This window comes from Myotis yumanensis, unplaced genomic scaffold (genome assembly GCF_028538775.1).
Source record: "Myotis yumanensis isolate MYYU_CA2020_CCGP unplaced genomic scaffold, mMyoYum1.0.hap1 SCAF_9, whole genome shotgun sequence".
In the NCBI taxonomy this organism is placed as follows: Eukaryota; Metazoa; Chordata; class Mammalia; order Chiroptera; family Vespertilionidae; genus Myotis; species Myotis yumanensis.
This window is the reverse complement of record NW_027223760.1, coordinates 19,391,429-19,413,392: the sequence shown is the minus strand read 5'-3', so window position 1 is coordinate 19,413,392 and position 21,964 is coordinate 19,391,429. Positions and strand designations below refer to the sequence as shown.

Below are 21,964 nucleotides of genomic sequence, written 5' to 3'. Positions count from 1 at the left end.
TATTTGAATTTACACTGTCTGTTTCCAGAGCCAATCTCTTAACCAGTATAAAGAAATGATTTTCTTTATTGCAAATAGCTCCCATCCCACCTTTAGGGAGTTAGGTACACAGCTTACTTACAGAAAGTTATACAACCAACTTATAGGAAGAAAACTGAAAGTGAATTGCAATTTTTAGAACTGAATTTTAGTGCCCAGTTTTCCTTTGTAAATACATGTTTTTGGAGAAATAATATTTGTATATTTAAAATTTGTATATTTCCACTTGCACATTGTGTTACAAATAAAGCCCACTCAACCCAAATCAATAAATTAGATTAAGTCAGGCTCCAGGATGGTGGTAACTACTGCACTTTCTTACTCCTTTATGCGTGTGTGTACATTCATGTTCTGACATATTTGAGAAAATTAACTGTTGGAGGTAGATCTTTGATGCTTTTCCCTCATTTTATCTACATTGATTCGTTTATTTTAACAAAAATGTAATGTTAAAGTTGTGCTAAAATCTTTTAAAAATATAGATTTCTTTTATAAGTGAAAATGATTTACATTTTAGATCTGTTTTCAAATGCCCTTATCTTTCCCTATGCTGCTTCTACATGTCTTTCTGTTTCCCCTCACTTGTCCTGACTTTCTTATCCAAGTCCTGAGAAGCACCCAGCTCAGTGCTTTCCATGAAGTAAGGATGAAAAAAATAGTATTTGCTGGTAAATGATTGAATGAGCAAGTGCTATGAATTTTTTTTGTTTTTTCCCCCTCTCCCTTTTTGTCTGCTTCATCTCACCCACTAGAGGGTGCTGTGAGCACACAATTAAATATTGAGCTTTTAGTTTTTTTCTGAAGATAGGACATATGTATCTGCAGTGTAATAGAAAAATGAAGAGGATTTTTCTGTGTATAAATAATATAACTGTAGTATTTTATGAATGTACATTGATATCACATTTTAATTTTTCTGAGACAACCTCTATATCAACCATTTCATATTAATTTAAGAAATCAAGATAGATGACATTGATACAAATGAATTCTTATCAACACTTGAGGATAACTATTTAAAATTCCATTTCTATACCGAAATACATGGAACACATTTTTACTGTTTAGGTACAGTAAGAAAAAAAATTTTTTTTAAATAAAGAGGACAGTTAAAACAATTATAAAATAAATATAATTGACTTCTGTTTATAACACATTTTTTACAGCATAAGTTGCCCATAACATTTTTCATATATCTTGTTTTTAAGTTATCTCATTGTCTAAGCATTTTACACAAACTGACAGTTTAAACCTTTTATCTGGAAGTTAAAGCAGTGTATATTCAATCCCCAGTCTTATCTTGACACAATTTTAAAATAATCATAAAACACGTAATAACAATTTTGTTTAGCCTTCAGTGACTCAAGAGATATAATTTGGACATGTATAGATCTTTAAAAATATTAAGCCTAAAGTGAAATTCATGAGAGTTTATAAGGAATCTTTAAATTATTTCTAAAGGGATAGTGATTTCTTAATACCTGTACTTGCTTTGCTTTATTTTTAATGTTTCTGCATTGAAATGGGCTTTTGTAACAATTTTTAAAGTAGTTTTTATAATTGTTTGGTTCTGACACCATCACTTGTATTTCTGGAATCTTATCACATTCCCGACAAAATTAAGTAATATTTGTCCATTATAATAGAGCATCTGGCATATTTCCTAGTATATTTAGTAAGCTTATGAAAATACAATGCTGCCTCCAGAAGGAATTTCTGGAAATAACAATTTGTCATCTTTATATAAATAAATTCTCTCTTGGTCTTTAAATTTTGTTTTATTTTGAAATACAATAATAGAGAAGATAGTATGATAAACATTGATATGCTTACCATTCATACTTAACATTTCTAAATGTTTTGTCACACTTATTTTAGGTACTTTCAATTTTTTAGAACTAAAACTACATACTGAACCTTCTTTGTATCTCTGCTTATTCTCATTTTTCCTCCTCAATATTCTCTTTCTACATATCCTAACATGTAGGCATGAATATCCATGTTTATTATACTTTTGTCTGAAAAATGTATATTGTATATGTATCATTCTGTAATTTGCTTTTTTCCTTTGACATTTTTAGGACTTATCTATGTTCATACATATATCTGCATTAATACGAGACTGTCTTAATTGTTGTACCTTTATTTTAAAATGATATTCCATAATTCAAGACCCCGCTCGCAGTTGTCTTCAAAATTGACTTGTCTGTTCACTGTTATATACATTTTTAGAGCAGCTTTTTACATTTCATGAAAGATATTTGGGATTTTAATCTACATTCCATTGATTTTTAAAGATGAATTAATCAAGGGGAAATATCTTTATAATGTAGAAGCTTTTTATTCATGAATATGCTGTCTTTCTCCTTGTGTTTCAGCCTTCTTTAAGTCCTTTGTGGGGCTTATGTGTACTGTACTGATATATTATGTATATTAAAAAAAAGAATCATCAATTATAATAAATGTTCAGAAAAGTCAGATAAAAGTAAATAGAAATAGACTGTTTTATATTTTGTTTCAGTATCTTACTTTGGATATCATGAGGAAAATCAGTTCCTTTTTTTTTTTCTTCTTCTTTTTGTGTTTTCCTTCTCTGACCACCCTGTTCCACTGCCATGAAGTAGATGTTAGTGGAAGAGGTCAGAGGAAAAAAAACTGCCTTGCCTCCTCCTCACAAAATCCATTATTGGATGGGAAAAAGACTCTTGTGAATGAAGGAGTAGTAGCATCTGGGAGTGTGGGTTATCCCCCCTTACTTTTTTCTCCCACTTCTCCCCTCCATCAAATCCAGAGGGTGGTGAGGAGAAATACAATTAACTAAGACAGCAATAAGCAGAGATGGGAGATTGGTTTACTATCTCATCTTATTTATTTATTTACTAGAGGCTCGGTGCACCAGATTCATGCACTGGGGCGGGAGGGGGTCCCTCAGCCTGGCCTGCACCCTCTCGCAGTCCAGGACCCCTTGGGGGGATGTCCGCCCACCGGCTTAGGCCTGGGGATCAGGCTATGCTGGCAGGCGGACATCCCTCTCGCAGTCCAGGGCTCTCGCAGTCCGGAACCCCTCGCTCCTTACCACCCGCCTGCAGTGGAGGTGGGGGAGGCTCCCGCCACCACTGATGTGCTCACCAGCCCTGAGCCCAGCTTCTGGCTGAGCACACTCCCCCTGTGGGAGCGCACTGACCAGCAGGGGGCAGCTCCTGCATTGAGCGTCTGCCCCCTGGTGGTCAGTGCGCATCATAACAACCAGTCGTTCAGTTGATTTGCATATTAGGCTTTTATTGTATAGGATTATTGAATTTGAGAGAGAGAAGTTGCCTCCCGTAGGGGATCAAACCCGAAACCTAGGTATGTTCTCTGACTGGGAATGGAACCACAGCCTTTTGGTGTATAGGATGGTAGTCCAACCAACCAAGCCACCTGGCCAGGACTTCTTTTTTTTATACTCCACCTTATATAGCTTTGCTGTTGCATAGCATTTCACCACTGTTATTCAATTCTGAACTTGAAGTGAAAAAGAGAATTGTATTCCTCCAATCATCAGCAGTCAAGAGTGCTGTCTTATGCAAATAAATTAAATTTCCAATTTGGTAACTCCTTTTGTTTATAACTCTTTATAAAAATAAATAAGATTTAGGTTATATAGTTTCTTCTTTTGGTGGGTGTCAATTTCTTTGACAATCTTCATCTGCCTCATTTAAGTCTTCTACATTAAAAGCATAGCAAACACTCTATAATTGAAGGTATTTTTAAGATTATGCTTAACAAAACTTAACCATAGAAATTAACTATAGAACATTTAGTTCCCAACTATAATTGGTTTAATCTAAAAGTTTTCATAGAACTTGTGGGATAAGGGATGTATTGTTCTGATATAGTAGCAGATTTTAAATTATTTTATAATATTCTTATAATGAGTATTTTAGTGATCAGATTTAATTAAATCTTACATTAAAGTAGTTAAAACAAGTTATTTTCGGGAACCTTAATCAAATAGGTTTATTAATCCTAATTTATTAATCAAATAGAGGGCATAGGCTTGATTTAGGTCATTTATCAATGCTAAGACTCAATCTTTCATACTTTAATATCTCTGAAGTAGAAATGACTTATTTTTAACATATATATATATGTATGTTATACATACTTTTATATATATGTGTGTGTGTGTGTGTGTGTGTGTGTGTATATATATATATATATATATATATATATATATATATACATATATACATATACACATATATATACACACACACACATTTTGGGTTTGATACGGTGTCATTGGGGCTGATGTTCAGTACACAACCTACCAGTATAACATACCAGTATCTTTTCTGGTATGTCATTGGCCTTTCTAAACTGCCCCTGGTGGTTGGTCTGTACCCCATATGGTTGTTAAATATTTTGAGTACTAGAAATGGTTTGGTTTTTCTTCATTTTCTAAAAAAAAATTAATAATCTCTTTTTAGGTTGGAAGCTTTCTTAGAATTTATAGCCTTCATACCAAACTTCAATCAGTGAATTCGGAGAACCAGGCTACATTGTTAGCTCTAGAGTTTCATCTCCATGGAGGTACCAGTTATGGTCGGGGAATCAGAGTCTTGCCAGAAAGCAACTCTGATGTGGATCAACTGAAAAAGTAGGCTTATTAGACATCTATTTAAAAATTGTAAATAAGGTATCAATTAAGCAGATTTTCAAGACAATACTATTCTGGGATGGTAAGGGGGAATCTAAAAGGTTCCTTGTAATTGATCCTGATAGCCTTCTGTGGCATTATCCATTTTTTTAGTGAGATGAACCAAATAAAACAAATGAAGTGATTGTAGGTTCAAATAGCTAAATAGTAGCAGAGCTGGGGATATAGTCTAAGGTTTCCACTTCAGTATGTACTTACCTCTATTCGTCTATTCTTGCACATATGCTCTTCTGTCATTTGCCACATTTTCCAAGGACAGCAACAAAGAGTGGAAACTGGAGCTTAGCTAAAGTTGGAAAATTGCATATATATCTAGCATTTCATTATACTTGATCCTACTATGAAAAAAATAGTGGCCTTTCTAAAGTGCCTGTTGCTGATAAAATAGGTAACAGAAGTGTTTTAGGGTGTCATATTTTTAAAACTTTAGATATTTCCAGAAAGTGAGTAGTACCCTAAGTCCTATATGCAGTTCTTTTTCCTGATGTGTTTCTAGTCTCTGTGTATAGGAATTTTTGACCAGTATTCTAGAGAAATAAAAGTAAATCTTCTGCATATCTTCAAAGAGATATAGAAAATATCCCATTCAGTACTTTGAAATGATGTAGATACTTTCTAAATATTAAAATTTTGAAAGCAATGACTTTAAAATCCATTAAATTCGTTATTTTAATAATCTTATATGAGTTTCACTATTTTATCATGTTATAATATTTTAGTTCTTGGATCTAGAGTGAGATTGTGCTGACTAAGAATGTTATCCATTAAATTACAAACTTATTTTTGTTTACAATATCTCATCGTCCCACTGTTACACTTGTATCTTCTTAGACTCAGGTGTTTTTTTTTTAAATTTTGAGGACCCTTGGAACTCCAGATATATAGACCTTCTACGGAGAAATGAATACACAGAATTTTTTATACAATTTTAGTGAGTTCTTGGTTCCTATGGGTAGAGCTAAACTGACCATATTAACTTTGTTTCATGTGATTTTAACTTATATTCTTCCAATAATAGGGCTTTAGAATGTGCAAGTTTGACAGCCAATCAGTGTTCAGATGGTGTATGTCAATCGGAATGTGAGGACAGCTTTCCAACAAGTAAGGACAATTTTTAACGTTCACAGTTTAATCTCTGCCAAGTAAAATGGTTTTATCAACATTAATTCTCTATTTTAATATCTTCCTATATCTGTCTCTTTTTTTTTTTTTTAAATCCTCACCCAAGAAGTGAGGATATTTTTTTCCATTGATTTTTAGAGAGAGTGGAAAGGGGAGAGGGGAGAGAGGAGAGTGAGAGACAGAAAGAGAGAAAGAGAGAGACACATGATGTGACAAACACATTGAATGGTTTCCTCCTACACACATTCCAACTTATTTTCTGTCCTAGCATGTGGTCTGTCTTTGAGAATATTCCATGTCCACTTGAAAAGAATGTATATTCTGCTGCTTTGAGGTGAAATGTTCCGTAAATATCAATTAAATCTATCTGATCCTGTGTTCCATTTAAGGTCACTGTTTCCTTGTTGATTTTTTTGTCTGGAAGATCTATCCATTGATGACAGTGGGGTATTAAAGTCCCCTACTATGACTGTTTTGCTGTTGATCTATCCCTTAAAGTCTACCACCAGTTTTTAAAAATATATTTAGGTGCTCCTATATTGGGTACATATATGTTTATAAGGGTTATATTCTCTTGCTGGATTGATCCCTTTAGTACAGATAGTTCTCGGGTTATGTCGGACTCGACGTACATCGTTTTGTGGTTACGTCTCCATCTCCCATTTACTTATTAAAAAAAAAAAAAGTTCCGTCATTTGGACGTATGTGCATATGTGCTTTATGTTTTTTATTATTTATTTACCACAAGGTCAGGAATTGTTATCTTTCTTTTAAATTTTGTTTGCTGTTTCACTTCATTATTGCTGTGTATGTGCTCCATGTGAGTGACATAGGTGCTTATGTAGGTGGGTTCCGACTTACGGCGAAAATCACGTTAGGTCACACCTTAGGAACAGATCTCTGGCGTAACCCGAAGACCAACTATATTATGTAGTGAACTTCTTTGTCTCTTGTTATGGCCTTTGTTTGGAAGTCTATTTTGTGAGAAATAAGTATTGCTACCCAAGCTTTATTTCGTTTTTATTTGCATGGAATATTTTTTCCCATCCCTTCACAGTCAGCCTATGTGAATCTTTTGTTCTGAGTTGTGTCTCTTGTAGACAGCATATATAATGTGTCATGTTTTCTTATCCACTCAGCTACTTCATATCTTTTGATTAGAGCTTTTAATTAGTTTACATTGAAGGTTATTATTGATAGGTACTTATTTATTGCCATTTTTTTCTTTATGCTTATGTTCCTTTCCTCTCTATTTCTTTTTCCTCTTAAAGCAGTCTCTATAGCATGTGATGCAATGTTGGTTTGGTGGAACTGAGCTCTCTTAGCCTTTTTTTGTCTGGGAAGCTCTTTATTTTGCCTTTGAATTTACTAGTAAGTGATAGCATGCCGGATAGAGCAGTCTTTGTTTCAGGTTATTGCTTTTCATTGCTTTGAATACTTCATGCCACTCTCTTCTGGCCTGAAGTGTTTATGTTGAGAAATCTGCTGACAGCCTATGGGAACTTGCTTGTAGGTAACTAATTGTATCTCTCCTGCTGCCTTTAAGATTCTCTCTCTATCTTTAATCTTGGCCATTTTAATTATGATGTGTCTTGGCGTGCGTATCTTTGGTTTCATCTTGATTGGGACTCTGTGCTTCCTGAACTTGCATGACTTTTTCCTTCAGCAGGTTAGGGAAATTTTCAGTCATTATTTTTTCAAATAGATTCTCTATCCCTTGCTCACTTTCTTCTTCTTCTGGAAGCCCTAGGTCAGTGATGGCGAACCTTTTGAGCTCAGTATATCAGCATTTTGAAAAACCCTAACTTAACTCTGGTGCCGTGTCACATATAGAAATATTTTGATCTTTGCAACCATAGTAAAACAAAGATTTATATTTTTGATATTTATTTTATATATTTAAATGCCATTTAACCAAAAAATCAACCAAAAAAATGAGTTCGCGTGTCACCTCTGACACACGTGTCATAGGTTTGCCATCATTGCCCTATGATGTGGATGTTGTTAAGTTTCATGTTTTCCCTAAGTTCCCTTAAAGCAGCGGTTCTCAACCAGTGGGTCACGAACAATGAAAATACATCCTGCATATCAGATATTTACATTACAATTCATAACAGTAGCAAAATTACAGTTATGAAGTAGAACAAAAATAATTTCATGGTTGGGGGTCACCACAACATGAGGAACTGTATTGAAGGGTCACGGCATTAGGAAGGTTGAGAACCACTGCCTTAAAGTATCCTCTTTCTCTAATTCTTTTTTCTTTTTGCTGCTCTAATTGGATGATTTTTTTCTACCTTGTCTTCCAAATTGCTGATTTAATCTTCTGCTTTGTCAAACCTATTGTTTATTTCTTTCAATGTATTCTTTATATCAGCATATTCTTCACTTATACCTGATTTTTTTCATGGTTTCTATGTAACTTTTCATGCTGTTAAGCATCCTTATAACCACTTTGAAATCTATATCTCATTAATTGCTTGCCTTCATTTCATTTAGCTCTTTTTCTGGATTTCCTTCTTTTCTTTTACTTAGGGTTTTTTTCTTTGTCTCCCCAGTTTGGCTGTCTCTTTGTGTTTGTTTTATATAGTATATAGAACTGCTATGACTCCCAGTCTTGGTGTGGTGGCCTTCTGCAGTAGGTGTGCTGCGGGACCCCATGGTGCAGTCTCTGATCTCCTGAGCTGGGCACTCTAGGAATGTCTCTTGTGTGGGTTATTTGGGCCCTCTTTTTGTAATTAGGTCTTGATTGTTTGGGGCATGTTCATGTGTGGGATCGACCCTCAGGCTGGCTAACTGAGGCTTGACCCTGACCATGGTGTGTAGGCTGCTGTGCAGGTATAGTCTCGAGGTGTCTTGTCGGGCTCAATGGCACATTCTTCCAGATTACCTGTGCTCAGTACTCCAGGAATGTTTCTTATGGGTTATGTGCATTCCCTGTTTTAGTTACATCTTGATGAATGCTGTTGGCCCTTTAGTGGGTGGAGTTAACCCTTTAGGCTGGGTGGCTCTAAGGGTTAACCTCAATCATTGAGTGAGACATTGTATAGGGCTGCCCTTTGAGGCGGAGTTGCTCCCAGCAGGATCTAGTGGCTGCCAGAATCTCTCTTAAAATCTAGAGCATTATCCTTGTCACAGAAAGTTCCCTCATGCTCCTTCCCAGTGAATCCTCATCACTACCTAACCCCAGAATTTCTGATTATTTTTCTGCTGTAGATTAACTGCACCTCTTCTAGAAATTCAAATAAATGAATTACTGTGTACCCTTGTATAAACTATGTTTTTTAGATTCATACTAGATGCCTGGTGCACAAAATTCGTGCACAGGTAGGGTCCCTAGGCCCGGCTGGTGATCAGGGCCAATCGGGGCCTTCCAGCTGTTGGCTGGGCCTTCCTTTGTTCTGCACCACCTCCTGGTGGTCAGCGCACATCATAGCAATCAAACGCCTGGTCGAACTCCTGAGGGGACACTTTGCATATTAACCTTTTATATATATAGATTGTTTCATGTATCAATAGTTTATTCCTTCTTAATGCTAGTAGTATTGTATGAGATAGACATTTTTAAAATATGAATTTACAGTTGTATCACCTGCTTGTTTTCTTTTTCTGTAAGTTGGCTTTGGCATCTTTGTCAAAAATTAAATGGGCATAAATGTGGATTTATTTCTGGGCTTTCTGTCCAGTGCCTACTAATATTATAAATTAAGCATTTTTTCCCCTCACACTAATTTCCAGTTGTAGCCCCATTTGTTGAAAGAGTTTTGCTTCCCCTTTGAATTGCTTTGCTGCCTTTATCAAAAATAAAATGATCATGTAACTGTGGTTTTATTTCTGAGCTTTCTATTTAATTTTGTTGATGTGTTGGTCAGCCTTTATGTCAGTACCATATGGTCTTAATTTAGCAAGTCTTTAAGTCTTGAGTATAAGTTCTCCAATTTTGTTCTTTGTCAAGATGTGTTCTATATTCTTATATTTCTACCTAAGTGATAGAATCCACTTGTCTCTTTGTACAGTTAACCTGCTGCAATTTTGATTAGGATTATATTGAATCTACAGAGTAATTTGGGAAACTTCCCATCACTTAACATGGCATATTTTATTATTTGTTTAAATTTTTTTCAGTTTCTCTGCAATGTATTATGGTTTTCAATGCCTCATTAAATTTTTAATGGATTTTAAAACTGTATAATTCCCTATTTTTCTTCCTATAGGCTCTGGATCAGTATCATTGTATGAGGTGGAAAGATGTCAACAACTATCAGCTACAAGTAAGACCATGTTTCATTTTTGAAATACAGCATAATCATGAGCACATTAAAACCTGCCCTTCCACATATCAACAAATTCATTTCTATTAAATATTGAGAGCAGATGTCCATGAGGGCAAAAACATATCTATATTTCTCTTTTATTCCTCTATCTCATCCTAACTAGCATAAAATAAAACCAAGAAAAGAAATTCTCAGTTAATGATGGAACATGTCACATCTTGTTCAAATTGAGCATCAAAATAAAACATACTAGTGATGGAATAGAACTTACTGAATAAAGTAGAATCCACTAGCTCATGTGGATAGTAAATAAAAGAACAAAACAAATGAAGTTGAATGGAAAACTCTTTAAACTTTTTTTCCCCATTTATTTTTAGAGACTGGGAGGGAAGAAGGGAGGGGGGAGAAAGAGAGAGAGAAACATCTATGTGAGAGAGACACATCGATTGGTTGCCTCCCATAGGAACCCTGGCCAGGGCCAGGGATCGAACCTACCAGGTATGTGCCCTTGACCGGTAATTGAACCCAGTACACTTCGGTGCAAGGGATGACACTCTCACCACTGAGTAGCACCAGCCAGGATTGGAAGCTCTTATTAAAAATAGAATGGCAACTAATGAATGTAAAAGGAATGATGAAGCTAGGATAAAAGACAACACCATTTTGCAACCATGATAGTAATTGATTTATTTGTGAATCGCCAGTGTGTCCTAAACTAGTGGAATCTTTCCTGTTTAATAAGATTGGGATATTTATGTTTTCCCCAATTACTTTCTTATTAATTAAAAAGGGGAAAAATAAATTTATAGTCAAGAAATCTGTTGAACACCACCTTAATCAACAATTAAATCCCCAGGAAAGAAAACACTGATATCGTATGCCTCTTGATGTGATACATTGAAGAGGAAGGTCACAGTATTATTTATATAGTAATATTCCTGCCAGAAATGCATATTTTGTATCTGATCATGAGAAAAGCCAGGCACAACCAAATAAATGGCCTCTTCTCAAATACATCAGTGTCATGAAAGACAGAGTAAAGCTAAGGAACCAGTCTTCACCAAAGGGGTTCAAAGAGATTTGAAAAGTAAATGAAGTGGATGGCTCATGATTGGATTCTAACCCAGAAATAAAATGCTGAATAAGAATATTATGAGAGGACTGTTGAAGAAATTTGAATAAAGGCTGTTATATTATATAAATGAAGTCTTGTTTTTGTGAAATACACACTGAAATATTTAGGGTTAAAGGGGTGTGATGTCTGGAAATTATTCTCTAAGGATTCTCATATATACACAATTATAAATGAATTATGTATCTGTAAGGTATGGGGTGTCCCCAAAAAATGTATACACACACTATCAACTATTAGAATGTGCATACGTTTTTGGGGGGACACCCTGTATATGTGGAGAGAGAGAGACAGAGATAAAGACAGATGGAGATGATGATAAATGTGGAAAAACCTTATCAAGGTTGACAATACAATTTAAATAGATTTTTGAGAATATATTTTCAAGGAGATTCATGTCATGAATATACTTGTTATTCTTATAGATTATTCTACCTTAATCTAAAATTTCTTTATAGTACTTACAGATCATCAATATTTGGAGAACACCCCACTATGTGCTATTTTGAAACAAAAAGCTCCCCAACGATATCGTATCCGAGCAAAATTGAGATCATATAAGCCCAGAAAACTCTTTCAGTCTATTAAACTTTATTGTCCTAACTGTCAGTCAATGTAAGTATCTTCCATAATAACACAAGTTTCATTTCATAATACTTATGTATATATGTTTTCATATATGTCAGTTTAAGTCCTGGGAATGAGTAAATTGTGATTTTCTGCATTATATTTAGATAGAATGCTAACATTTTTAAGAGAAAATACTAAATTCTTAGAAAGTAAATCCTTCTGATATTTCTTAGTAATAACAAATAAAAGTAGGGGCTATTTTTAGATGTGAAATTCAATTTAGCTCTGTCAAATGCAGACAAATAATAAACTATGAAAATATTTGGGGAGACTTACTCATTTGTCACAAAAAATATTCTTAAAAATAAACCATTAACTACTATAATTTTTTTATTTAAATTATATTTATTGGGGTGACATTGTTATTAAAATTAATGATTTCATGATTCTTTACATAGAAAATGCTAAAGACTCCACCAAATAACTATTAGAAACAATACACAAATACAATGAAGTTGCAGGATTCAAAGTCAATGTACAAAAATCCACTGCATTCCTATATACTAACAATGACATTTCAGAAAAATAAATGGAAAAAACAATTCTTTTGCATTTGCAACAAAAATATAAAATACCTAGGAATAAACTTAACAAAGAACATGAAAGACCTATATACTGAAAACTACAAAGCATTATTAAAAGAGATTGAAAAAGACACAATGAATTAAAAAGATATTCTATGTTCATGGATTACAAGAATCAACATAGTTAAAATGCCCATATTATTCAAAATAATATACAGATTTAATGTAATCCCGTCAAAATCCCAATGACATTTTCTAAAGAAATAGAAAAAATAATCATCACGTTTGTATAGAATTACAAAAGATCCCAAATAGTCAAAGCAACTAAAATTCTTAAATAGAAAAGACTTCTGGTTAGTTGAAAATTTTAACTGACATAGAAAGCCTTGTTGGAAATATTTCTCTCCTGTTTAATAACTACAACATAGTAAATGCAACTTAAATTATTGTTAGTATTTGAAAATTTCTCAGTACCTTAAAGTCTTCATTCTAAACATCAATTATTATAATACCAGGGGCCCAGTGCACGAACTCATGCACTTGAAAGGAACTGTGGGCCTCGAGGCTGCAGTGGGCACAGTTGCAGGTCTCTGCTCATCCTCCATGCCCCCGCCTGGCACCTACCACCACAGGTCCCGTCTGCCAGCAGCACCTTTCCCGCTGCTCCCACACGCTGACGGCAGTAGCGGGTGTGAGCAGGACCGGTGCCGTCAGCAGGTGCGAGCAGTGGCTGCTGCCCCAATTGCCCCTCAGGAGCAGAGAAAGGTGGAGAAGCCCTCAGGGGCAATTGGGGCCAGTAGCCGCCTCTCCTACCAGCTGATGAGCAATCGAGACCAGCGCCGTGCACCAGCAGCAGGGTGCAAGCGCCGGGAAGGATATCAGTGCGTGGGAACAAAGAATTTTCAGTAACCACCGTAGGCTCACCCTGATGTCAGCAACCACCGTAGGCTCACCCTGATGTCAGCAACCAGTGCCCTGCCTTGGTCTGGTGCCCCCACTCACCTCTATCATCCTGCCACGGTCAATGCCCACCATGTTCCCTGGTGGTCAGCGCACATCATAGCGACTGTTCGGTCTATTTGCATATTAGGTTTTTAGATAGATAGATAGATAAACATATAAATGTATAAGACATTAGAATGAATGTGTACTTACTAGCTTATTAGCTCAACAATCTTCCCTCTAAATATATGATATATAAATACTATATACGCATCTCAATTATATTTGTGTGCTTATATATTGTTTGTGTTTATGCCTCCGTGTACACTGATTTATGTGTAGTCCCATCTAAAATCTAAGTGTAATACTGTTAGTAGAGATTTTTGATCATCATGTCTTCTTAACTGAAAGGGGGGACTGTCTTCTGCCCATTTGAATTTTAAATGATAGTTGGAATTAAAGTATCAGACAGATTTTAGATAGTTCTTGAAGCATTATCAAATGATAGTTTGTCAAATTCTGTAATATCACTTAACTTTGTGAAACAAAACCACCCTCTGTGATCATTTTTTACACAAATAAGGAAATTGCCTCACAAAGGTTAAGAGGTGTTACCTAAAGTTACACAGCTGGTTGATTCCAGATCATGGCATTTCTACTCAAGCATACTTTACCATGTGACTTTTCAAAACTATTACTCTAGATTAAAAGAAATCAAAACAAATATTGGTTTGTGAAGTAGATGCCCTATGATAGTGAGATTTCTTAGGTGGTAAGTGGGTTGAAGACAAGGAGGGGACTGCTGCATTTTCTTATCCCACTGGGAAGTTAAGCATTCCTTACAAAGGAGAACAAATTGGTACTAGAAATAATTATAATTAAAAACTTGGATATCACAAAACCAGGGAAGTTGCTGGTGGTTAATGTAATTATTGATAAGGAGCTACTTAGCCATGAAATACAAATATCTTTCTATCGAATAACAGTCTTTAATCAGGAAAGTGAATTATCTCCATATTTTAAAATAAGCTGGTTCTTCAGCACATAAACAATTCTTTGATTGGATAATTTGGAAAATTTGAATTTACAAGCTTATGCCAATTGTTTTGTGTTTTTTCATTGTTGATTATTTTAGGCAGGAAGTTCTGCACGAAGGTGATTTGGATCAAATTTTGCAAGAAAACGCAACTAAAACTCCCAATACTAAACTACAAAATACTTCATTATATGATTCGAAAGTCTGGTCCACTAAAGATCAGGGAGAACGACAAGTAGCTGTTCATTTTGTGAAAAATAATGGTATTCTCCCACTTTCAAATGACTGTCTAATTTTGATAGAAGGTAAGATATTTAAGTTGTTTTTTTATTAGATTATAGCTTTCTTATGTCTTTCTCTAATTATTATTAAACTTATTTTAGGGGCAACCTAGGACAGTGATGGCGAACCTATGACACGCGTGTCAGGTGACACGCGAACTCATTTTTTTGGTTGATTTTTCTTTGTTAAATGGCATTTAAATATATAAAATAAATATCAAAAATATAAGTCTTTGTTTTACTATGGTTGCAAAGATCAAAAAATTTCTATATGTGACACGGCATCAGAGTTAAGTTAGGGTTTTTCAAAATGCTGACACGTCGAGCTCAAAAGGTTTGCCATCACTGACCTAGGATATATTAAGTCAAAATATTGTTAATTTAAATTTCATAAAATGGAATATATTATCAATAACAACTATATTTAAATATATACATACACATATATATATATTTATCTGAATGACATTTTGAAATTATACATTAAATTCAGGTGTTTGCATTTGTTCATTTTGTTGGATTTTTGCATGTAATTTTAATTAGATCCAAGCTGATTATCAAGCTGAGTAATAATTAAGAGGCTGCTTGTGATGTACAGTTGCTGTTACCTTGGCCTCTGGATGTCACTATCGCTTCATAAAAGTAGAATGAAATAGATATCATCTATTGATATCTAACCAGAGAAGGGACCCTTGAGACAAGTAAAGATAACTTGACATGTTTTTAAAAAGTTAAAATTTGAGTCTTATTTATTTTTGCATTGCTTTTCCACTTTTGTCTTATTTTTATCTAATATATCTACCACAGATTTTTTCCCATGCTAAATTTAGTTTCATTATTTTCCTTGAGATTTTTTTCTTAAGAATATTCCATAATAAAAGGAAAACATCTTCTTTAATTTTGCATTATAGAAATCTGTAGTTGCATTCTATAAATGAATGCTCTTTATTACAATGGGTTATGATCATTGTTATTACTGACATTTTTGTATTTATTTTGTAGCAGTACATAACCCTTTTAGAAAATAGCTATATCTAGAATACACATTTTATCATTTTCATGAGCATCTTATTTTAATACATTTATCGTGTATCAGAAACTATTTTAATTTCTGTGCAATAATTAAATATTTACAACAATCCTATACATTTGGTACTATTATAAGCTGTTTTGATGCATGAGAAAACTGAACTGCGGAGAAGTTAAATGTCTTTCCCAGTGTAGGTGGTAAGTGGTGGAACTGAATTGTTTTCCGTTTTTTGACATAGTAACTCTGTGATGAACTTTGGATAAAGTATAATTATGAGGGCACAGTAATTAAGTAAATGTTGCCTAGTTCCTTTGTAGTAAAGTTATCCTAGTTGCATATGCTTTAGCAGCATAGGCCGTTATCTGCTCCCCTACCCTCGTGATCATATACTAGCACTTTAAAGAATTTGGCTACTTTGATGAGTGAAATGTGGTATCTTAATTCCATTAGCAATATTTTAATCTGTACCAGGAGATAGATTTCAAAACAAAAGCACACAGACACATGCATGCAAAAAAATGGAGTCAGAGTATTTGTAGGCTATAAAAATAAAAGAAAGCTGTGGTCCTAGGAAGCTTATAAGAACTGTCCTTAGGGCCAAAGAGAGGATGTCCTGTGTGCCTCAGGACCCTCCTGTGTGGCACTGCCTCCCACAGAATTCTGTGCTGAAGCCAAGATGGCTTTGAAGGTCCAAGGGAGCTTGAATTACAAAGTCCCTTTAGCTCCTAGTCCTATCTTACCACCCAGCCACAAACCTTCAGGCTCCTCTCCCATAATTCCCTCTCCAGCCATCCTGAACTGGTGGCAATTCCTAAACCCTGCATCTTACTCTGTGCCTTCTTGCCATTCCATTGCTCTTCTGGGAATTTGTGCTCTAGTACATCTTCAGAAGTAAATTCAATAATTCCCTTTGTTTTGACAGTGGTTCTCAACCTGTGGGTCACAACCACTTTGTACATCCTGCATATCAGATATTTACATTACGATTCATAACAGTAGCAAAAGTACAGTTATGAAGTATCAATGAAAATAATTTTATGGTTGGGGGTCACCACAACATGAGGAACTGTATTGGAGGGTAGCGGCATTAGGAAGGTTGAGAAACACTAGTTTAGCAATTCATGTGGAATCTAATCTAATAAAAGACAAACATGCAAGTTGACCGTACCTTTGCTATGCCTTAAGCCACGCCCACTTTCCAATTAGAGCGACTATATGCAAATTAACCCATCCAAAATGGCAGCCGGCAGCCAGGGAGCTGGAGCAAACAGGAGGCTTGGTTGCTCCAGTGATGGAGGAAGCCAAGCTTCCCACCTGCCGCGGCCAACTCTGAGCTCCACTGAAGGCAACAAAGTTTCAATTATACAAGGTAAATAAATCCCAGAATAAAAAAAAAAGAGAGGCTGGGAGCTTCCATCGCCAGGGGGCTTGGCCAGCCTGGAAACGGCCCTCAGCCCCTCACCTAGGCTGGCCAGGCATCCCAGTGGGGACCCCCACCCTGAAGGGGGTGTGGCCAGTCTGCAAACACCCATCAGCCCCTCACCCAGGCTGGCCAAACCTCCATGGGGTGAGGGGCGGGGAGGCTTGACCAGCCTGCAAACAGCCATCAGCCCCTCACCCAGGCTGGCCAGGCACCCAAGCGGGACCCCCACCCTGCTCCGGGACACCCTTCAGGGCAAACCAGCCGGCCCCCTCCCGTGCACCAGGCCTCTATCCTATATAGTAAAAGGGTAATATGCAAACTGATCCTAACAGCAGAAGGACTGGGAATGACTGGTCACTATGACACACACTGACCACCAGGGGACAGACACTCAATGCAGGAGCTGCCCCTTGGTGGTCAGTGAGCTCCCACAGCGGGAGCTCTGCTCAGCCACAAGCCAGGCTGACGGCTGCCAGTACAGAGGTGGTGGTGGGAGCCTCTCCTGCCTCCTCAGCAGCGCTAAGGATGTCTGACTGCAGCTTAGGCCTGCTCCCCGCTGGCAAGTGGACATCCCCTGAGGGCTCCCGGGCTGCCAGAGAGATGTCTGATTGCCAACTTAGGCCCAATCCCCCGGGGAGTGGGCCTAAGCCAGCAGGTGGACATCCCCCGAGGGGTCCCACACTGCAAGAGGGCACAGGCCAGGCTGAGAGATCCCCCCTCCAGTGCACAAATTTTTGTGCACCAGGCCTCTAGTATTTAATGGGCACCTATACATTTGAAGCTCTTTTTCTGATTGACCAGACAGAGTTGAGTGGTTTTTATAACATACTGCTTGTATTCCCAGTAGAGCACTTTTCTTCTTGTATTATATTTGTGTTTTATCTGACTGTTCATAGAAGTTTTTTCTTATTAGAATGTAAGCTCTCTAAGGACAGGATACATGTTTATTTTAATCTATGTACCTTCAGCACCTGGCATAGAATGCCTGGCATATAACTGGCTCTCAGTAAATATTTATTAAGTAAATAAGTAATTCAAAGCAATAACACTTTACCTTACAAAGATTTGAAAGCACTTTAAAATATGGAAGGGTTTCATCAAAATATAATGTTTTTATTTTATTGTGTTTCTGAGTATTGTAACCCTGCTTAACCCAAGGCTAGGACCTAACTGCAGTGTGACCTGGCAGAGCTGTGGTTTCTAGCTCCCACAGAGCTGCAGACAGAGGGGTAGGGGGAAAGTTTATCCTTGCATTGTTGAGAGCCTTGCATTAATTTCTAGAGTTCTGGAAGAATTGCATTTGACAGTTTTGCCAGTGTTCATTTTGTCTTTATGGAGAAGTGTATTTTTGGACATCCTTAGTTGGCTATGCCAGAAATGCTTCCCATCACAACTGAATTTTAATGTTCCAAATTTTATACAGATTTTAGGAAATACACCAAAGTATTTTTATAAATCATATTCTTTTTCCCTAAAGAGGAACAATGATCAATCTAAGTAAAAAGTACACCAGAAAAGGTACCAAGAGGTGTGAGTTTTCCCCCGAAAATACTGCCTTGTAATAATGGTGCACCATTGGGCGTACTGTTTCTTCTCAGCCAGCATGATGGTTTTAATGCTCACCCTGTCATAAAATTGAGGTCATTGAGATGGTTTTCCAGGAAAAATGAACCAACACTATAATAGTACATGAATTCATATTACATGGACTATGCATCTTTACTTAATGTTGACCTAAAAGTTAAAAGAGTTATCTCAAACTCAGGATTGAACTTGCCTAGACATTAGTAGTAATAGAAAATTTAGTAATGAGAATCCTGTGTATTTTGGCTTTTAATTTTATTCTTTTGATTCTTTGAAACCAAGTGTTCCTGGCATAAGGAGCAACTTGTATACATTTAAGAAGATGATTAAAATTTCACAAGCCTTGTATTTTGCTCAAGTCTCAGCATTTTCTGTTCAGTGGTTTCTGTGCAGGAACCTGTTTACAAATCATTTTTCAGAATGAATGTATAAATGTATTAAATCCCTAAATTCATGGCTTTGTCTTTTTCTCTTTTATTATACCTTACATTTTGCCTACATTATATTTGTACTACTTGAAGGGTTTTTTATTCTCTTAATAGGAGGTACACTTAGTGAAATCTACAAACTGGCAGACAAGTTTCATAGTGTAATCCCTGTGAAATCTGGCCATGAAGACCTGGAACTGCTTGATCTTTCAGTACCATTCCTTATCCAAGGAAAAATACATCACTACGGGTATGTTTTTAGTTCTGGGAACTTTATAAATTAAAAATAAGAGTAATTTTTACTGTTATTATTTTACCCACTTGTTTCTGTATAGTCAGTGGATACTTACTGAGTACCAATTTATATGTACTAGATTTTTCATATATATTTACTGTTTTTTTTTTTTTTTTTTTTTTTTTTTTTTAATTTGGAAATTGGGGGGCCAGGCAAGAGCCCATCCCAAGAGGATGGGCTCCGCTTGTGCTCAGGCCTTGCCATCCTTTTATTCAGTTTGGGATTCACCTATAGCCCTTAGGCAGGCAAGTTCCAGTAACAGGCAGACTATCTTACCAGTAAGGATTTACATGACTATCTGGTGGGGAAGTTCCTTCAGCTACCATTGTCTCAACTAAACAGTGGGTTCATAGCCCTGACCTTTGCCAGGGCTTCGAGGGTCACCAGCATTCCTGGCTCCTTGTCCACACCTCTCTGCTAGAGAAAACAATAGGCGGTTTCCCACATTGCTTTCATTGCACACTCCCAGAATGGCTAAAATTAAAAAGTCAGAAAAAAATCAGCTATTTGCAATCATTGGGACTAGTTCTATCTCATATATTGAGATTACAAGAGTAAGTTTATTCCAAGACTTTGAAAAATACCAAACCCAAACATTTGCTAAAATTATGAGCCAAGTTCTGTAGAAAGGCTCTGTCCAGGATCTTTTGCCATGTTCTCTCGCTAGGTTCTGTCTCTAGGTTCTGTCCCTAGGTTCTGTCTCTAGGTTCTTCAGCCAGGTTCTCTCTCTAGGTTCTGTTTCTAGGTTCTGTCTTTAGGTTCTTCAGCCAGGTTCTCTCATTAGGTTCTGTTTCTAGGTTCTGTGTAGGATCTCCAGCCAAGTCTGGTCTCTAGGTTCTCTCTTCTATATTTACTGTTTTGATAGCATATATATTGAGTGCCTACAATGTGCTAGATATATAGCTACCCAGAGAGTAATTACCATTTGTTTGCTTTCACAAGGATTTAACTACTTACAGAGAAAGGTTCAGAGCTGCAGCCTCGTCAATGTTAAGTGATTGAATTCCAGAATTCCTGTGGCACAAAGTTACAGATTAGTTGCCACTGAGTAATTGGAACATATCAGAGTACATTAGGAACTAGAAATAGATTTTTACCTTTGGAAGGAAGTAGTGGGGATAACATCTCCTTTCCTTCACTTGATGAAACAATCATCTTGAAGTGCTCTGCTTTGAGAAACCTTGAATTATAGAATACATCTTATACCAGCCCTCCCCCTTGCATGCTCCTATATTTGTAGCCATTGTTCATTGGTATAATATGAAAATCTTGATTTCAGCTGAAAACTGCATCCTGCAATCACGTTATCACTATGATTGTGACTGGTTTTTTTTTGGGTTTTTTTTTTTAAATATATTTTATTGATTTTTTACAGAGAGGAAGGGAGAGAGATAGAGTTAGAAACATCGATGAGAGAGAAACATCGATCAGCCACCTCCTGCACATCTCCCACTGGGGATGTGCCCGCAACCCAGGTACATGCCCCTGACCGGAATCCAACCCGGGACTCCTCAGTCTGCAGGCCGACGCTCTATCCACTGAACCAAACCGGTTTCGGCTGATTGTGACTGTTGAAGTCATTGGTAGGCATGTGGAGATTGCCCTGGGTTCGGTTCCGTATACAAAATGTCAAACTTCAGGTATAAGTTGGAACTAGTGTGCCACTGAGTTAAAGCCCTGGCTTGTAGCTATTTTTACTCTGATGTGCCCTGTATTTTTAATTATATCTCTCATTGAACTCATGACTTCAGAGTTAAGCTCATCAAGATTTATCCAGCAATTAGTTCAAAACTAAAACTTTATTGCCCGGCCAGAGTGGCTGGTTGAGCATTGTTCTGTGCACCACCTAAAGGTTGCCGGGGCATGTGCAGAAGGCAACAGATTGATGTTTCTCTCTCACATTGATGTTTCTCCCTTCCCCTCTTTTCCTCTCTCTCTCACTCTCTCTTCCTCTTTCTCCCACTTTCTAAGCATGTCCTTGGGTAAGGATTTAAAAAATAATAATAAATAAAGTTTGTCAAATTTAGTTTCTTTTTTTTATAAATATATTTGTATTGATTTCAGAGAGGAAGGGAAAGGGAGAGATAGAAACATCATCAATGAATGAGAATCATTGATTGGCTGCCTCCTGCATGTCCCCTACTGGGGATCAAGCCCCCAACTCGGGCATGTGCCCTTGACCAGAATCGAACCTGGGTCGACGCTCTATTCACTGAGCCAAACTAGCTAGGGCTATTTGTTTCTTTTTAATAAGTCACTAACATGGGCCTTCTCTTTTTTACATGCCCATCCTCATTTGCTTGCACCTTTCTCTCCTCTTCCTCTCTTCCAATATCCTTCCTAATATCAGTCACTTTGGCCAGTCTTGAACCAGAAAAAACAATATTAGTTTTTACACTTTGGAATATCCTTCATTTACTAGAATCCTATATAAAATAAAAGAGAAACATGCGAATTAACTGTCCCTCTGCTACACTCAAGCCACGCCCACAAGCCAATCAGGAGGGAGTATGCAAATTAAC

General features: G+C 36.6%; 1 protein-coding gene across 6 annotated transcripts in view; it reads left to right on the top strand.

Annotated features, from left to right (window-relative positions):
• The window catches only part of POT1 (protection of telomeres 1), a 72,573-nt gene that overhangs the window by 40,541 nt on the left and 10,068 nt on the right, over positions 1-21,964 (top strand). For all 6 annotated transcript variants that reach the window (XR_011472641.1, XM_070423835.1, XM_070423839.1 and 3 more), the window contains 6 exons: positions 4,512-4,681; positions 5,760-5,842; positions 10,078-10,134; positions 11,728-11,884; positions 14,501-14,706; positions 19,262-19,397. Coding sequence is in view for 5 of the 6 variants with exons in the window: in XM_070423835.1 (XP_070279936.1) it covers positions 4,512-4,681; positions 5,760-5,842; positions 10,078-10,134; positions 11,728-11,884; positions 14,501-14,706; positions 19,262-19,397 (809 nt within the window). In the remaining variant the exon portion in view is untranslated. The remainder of the gene's footprint in view (positions 1-4,511; positions 4,682-5,759; positions 5,843-10,077; positions 10,135-11,727; positions 11,885-14,500; positions 14,707-19,261; positions 19,398-21,964) is intronic.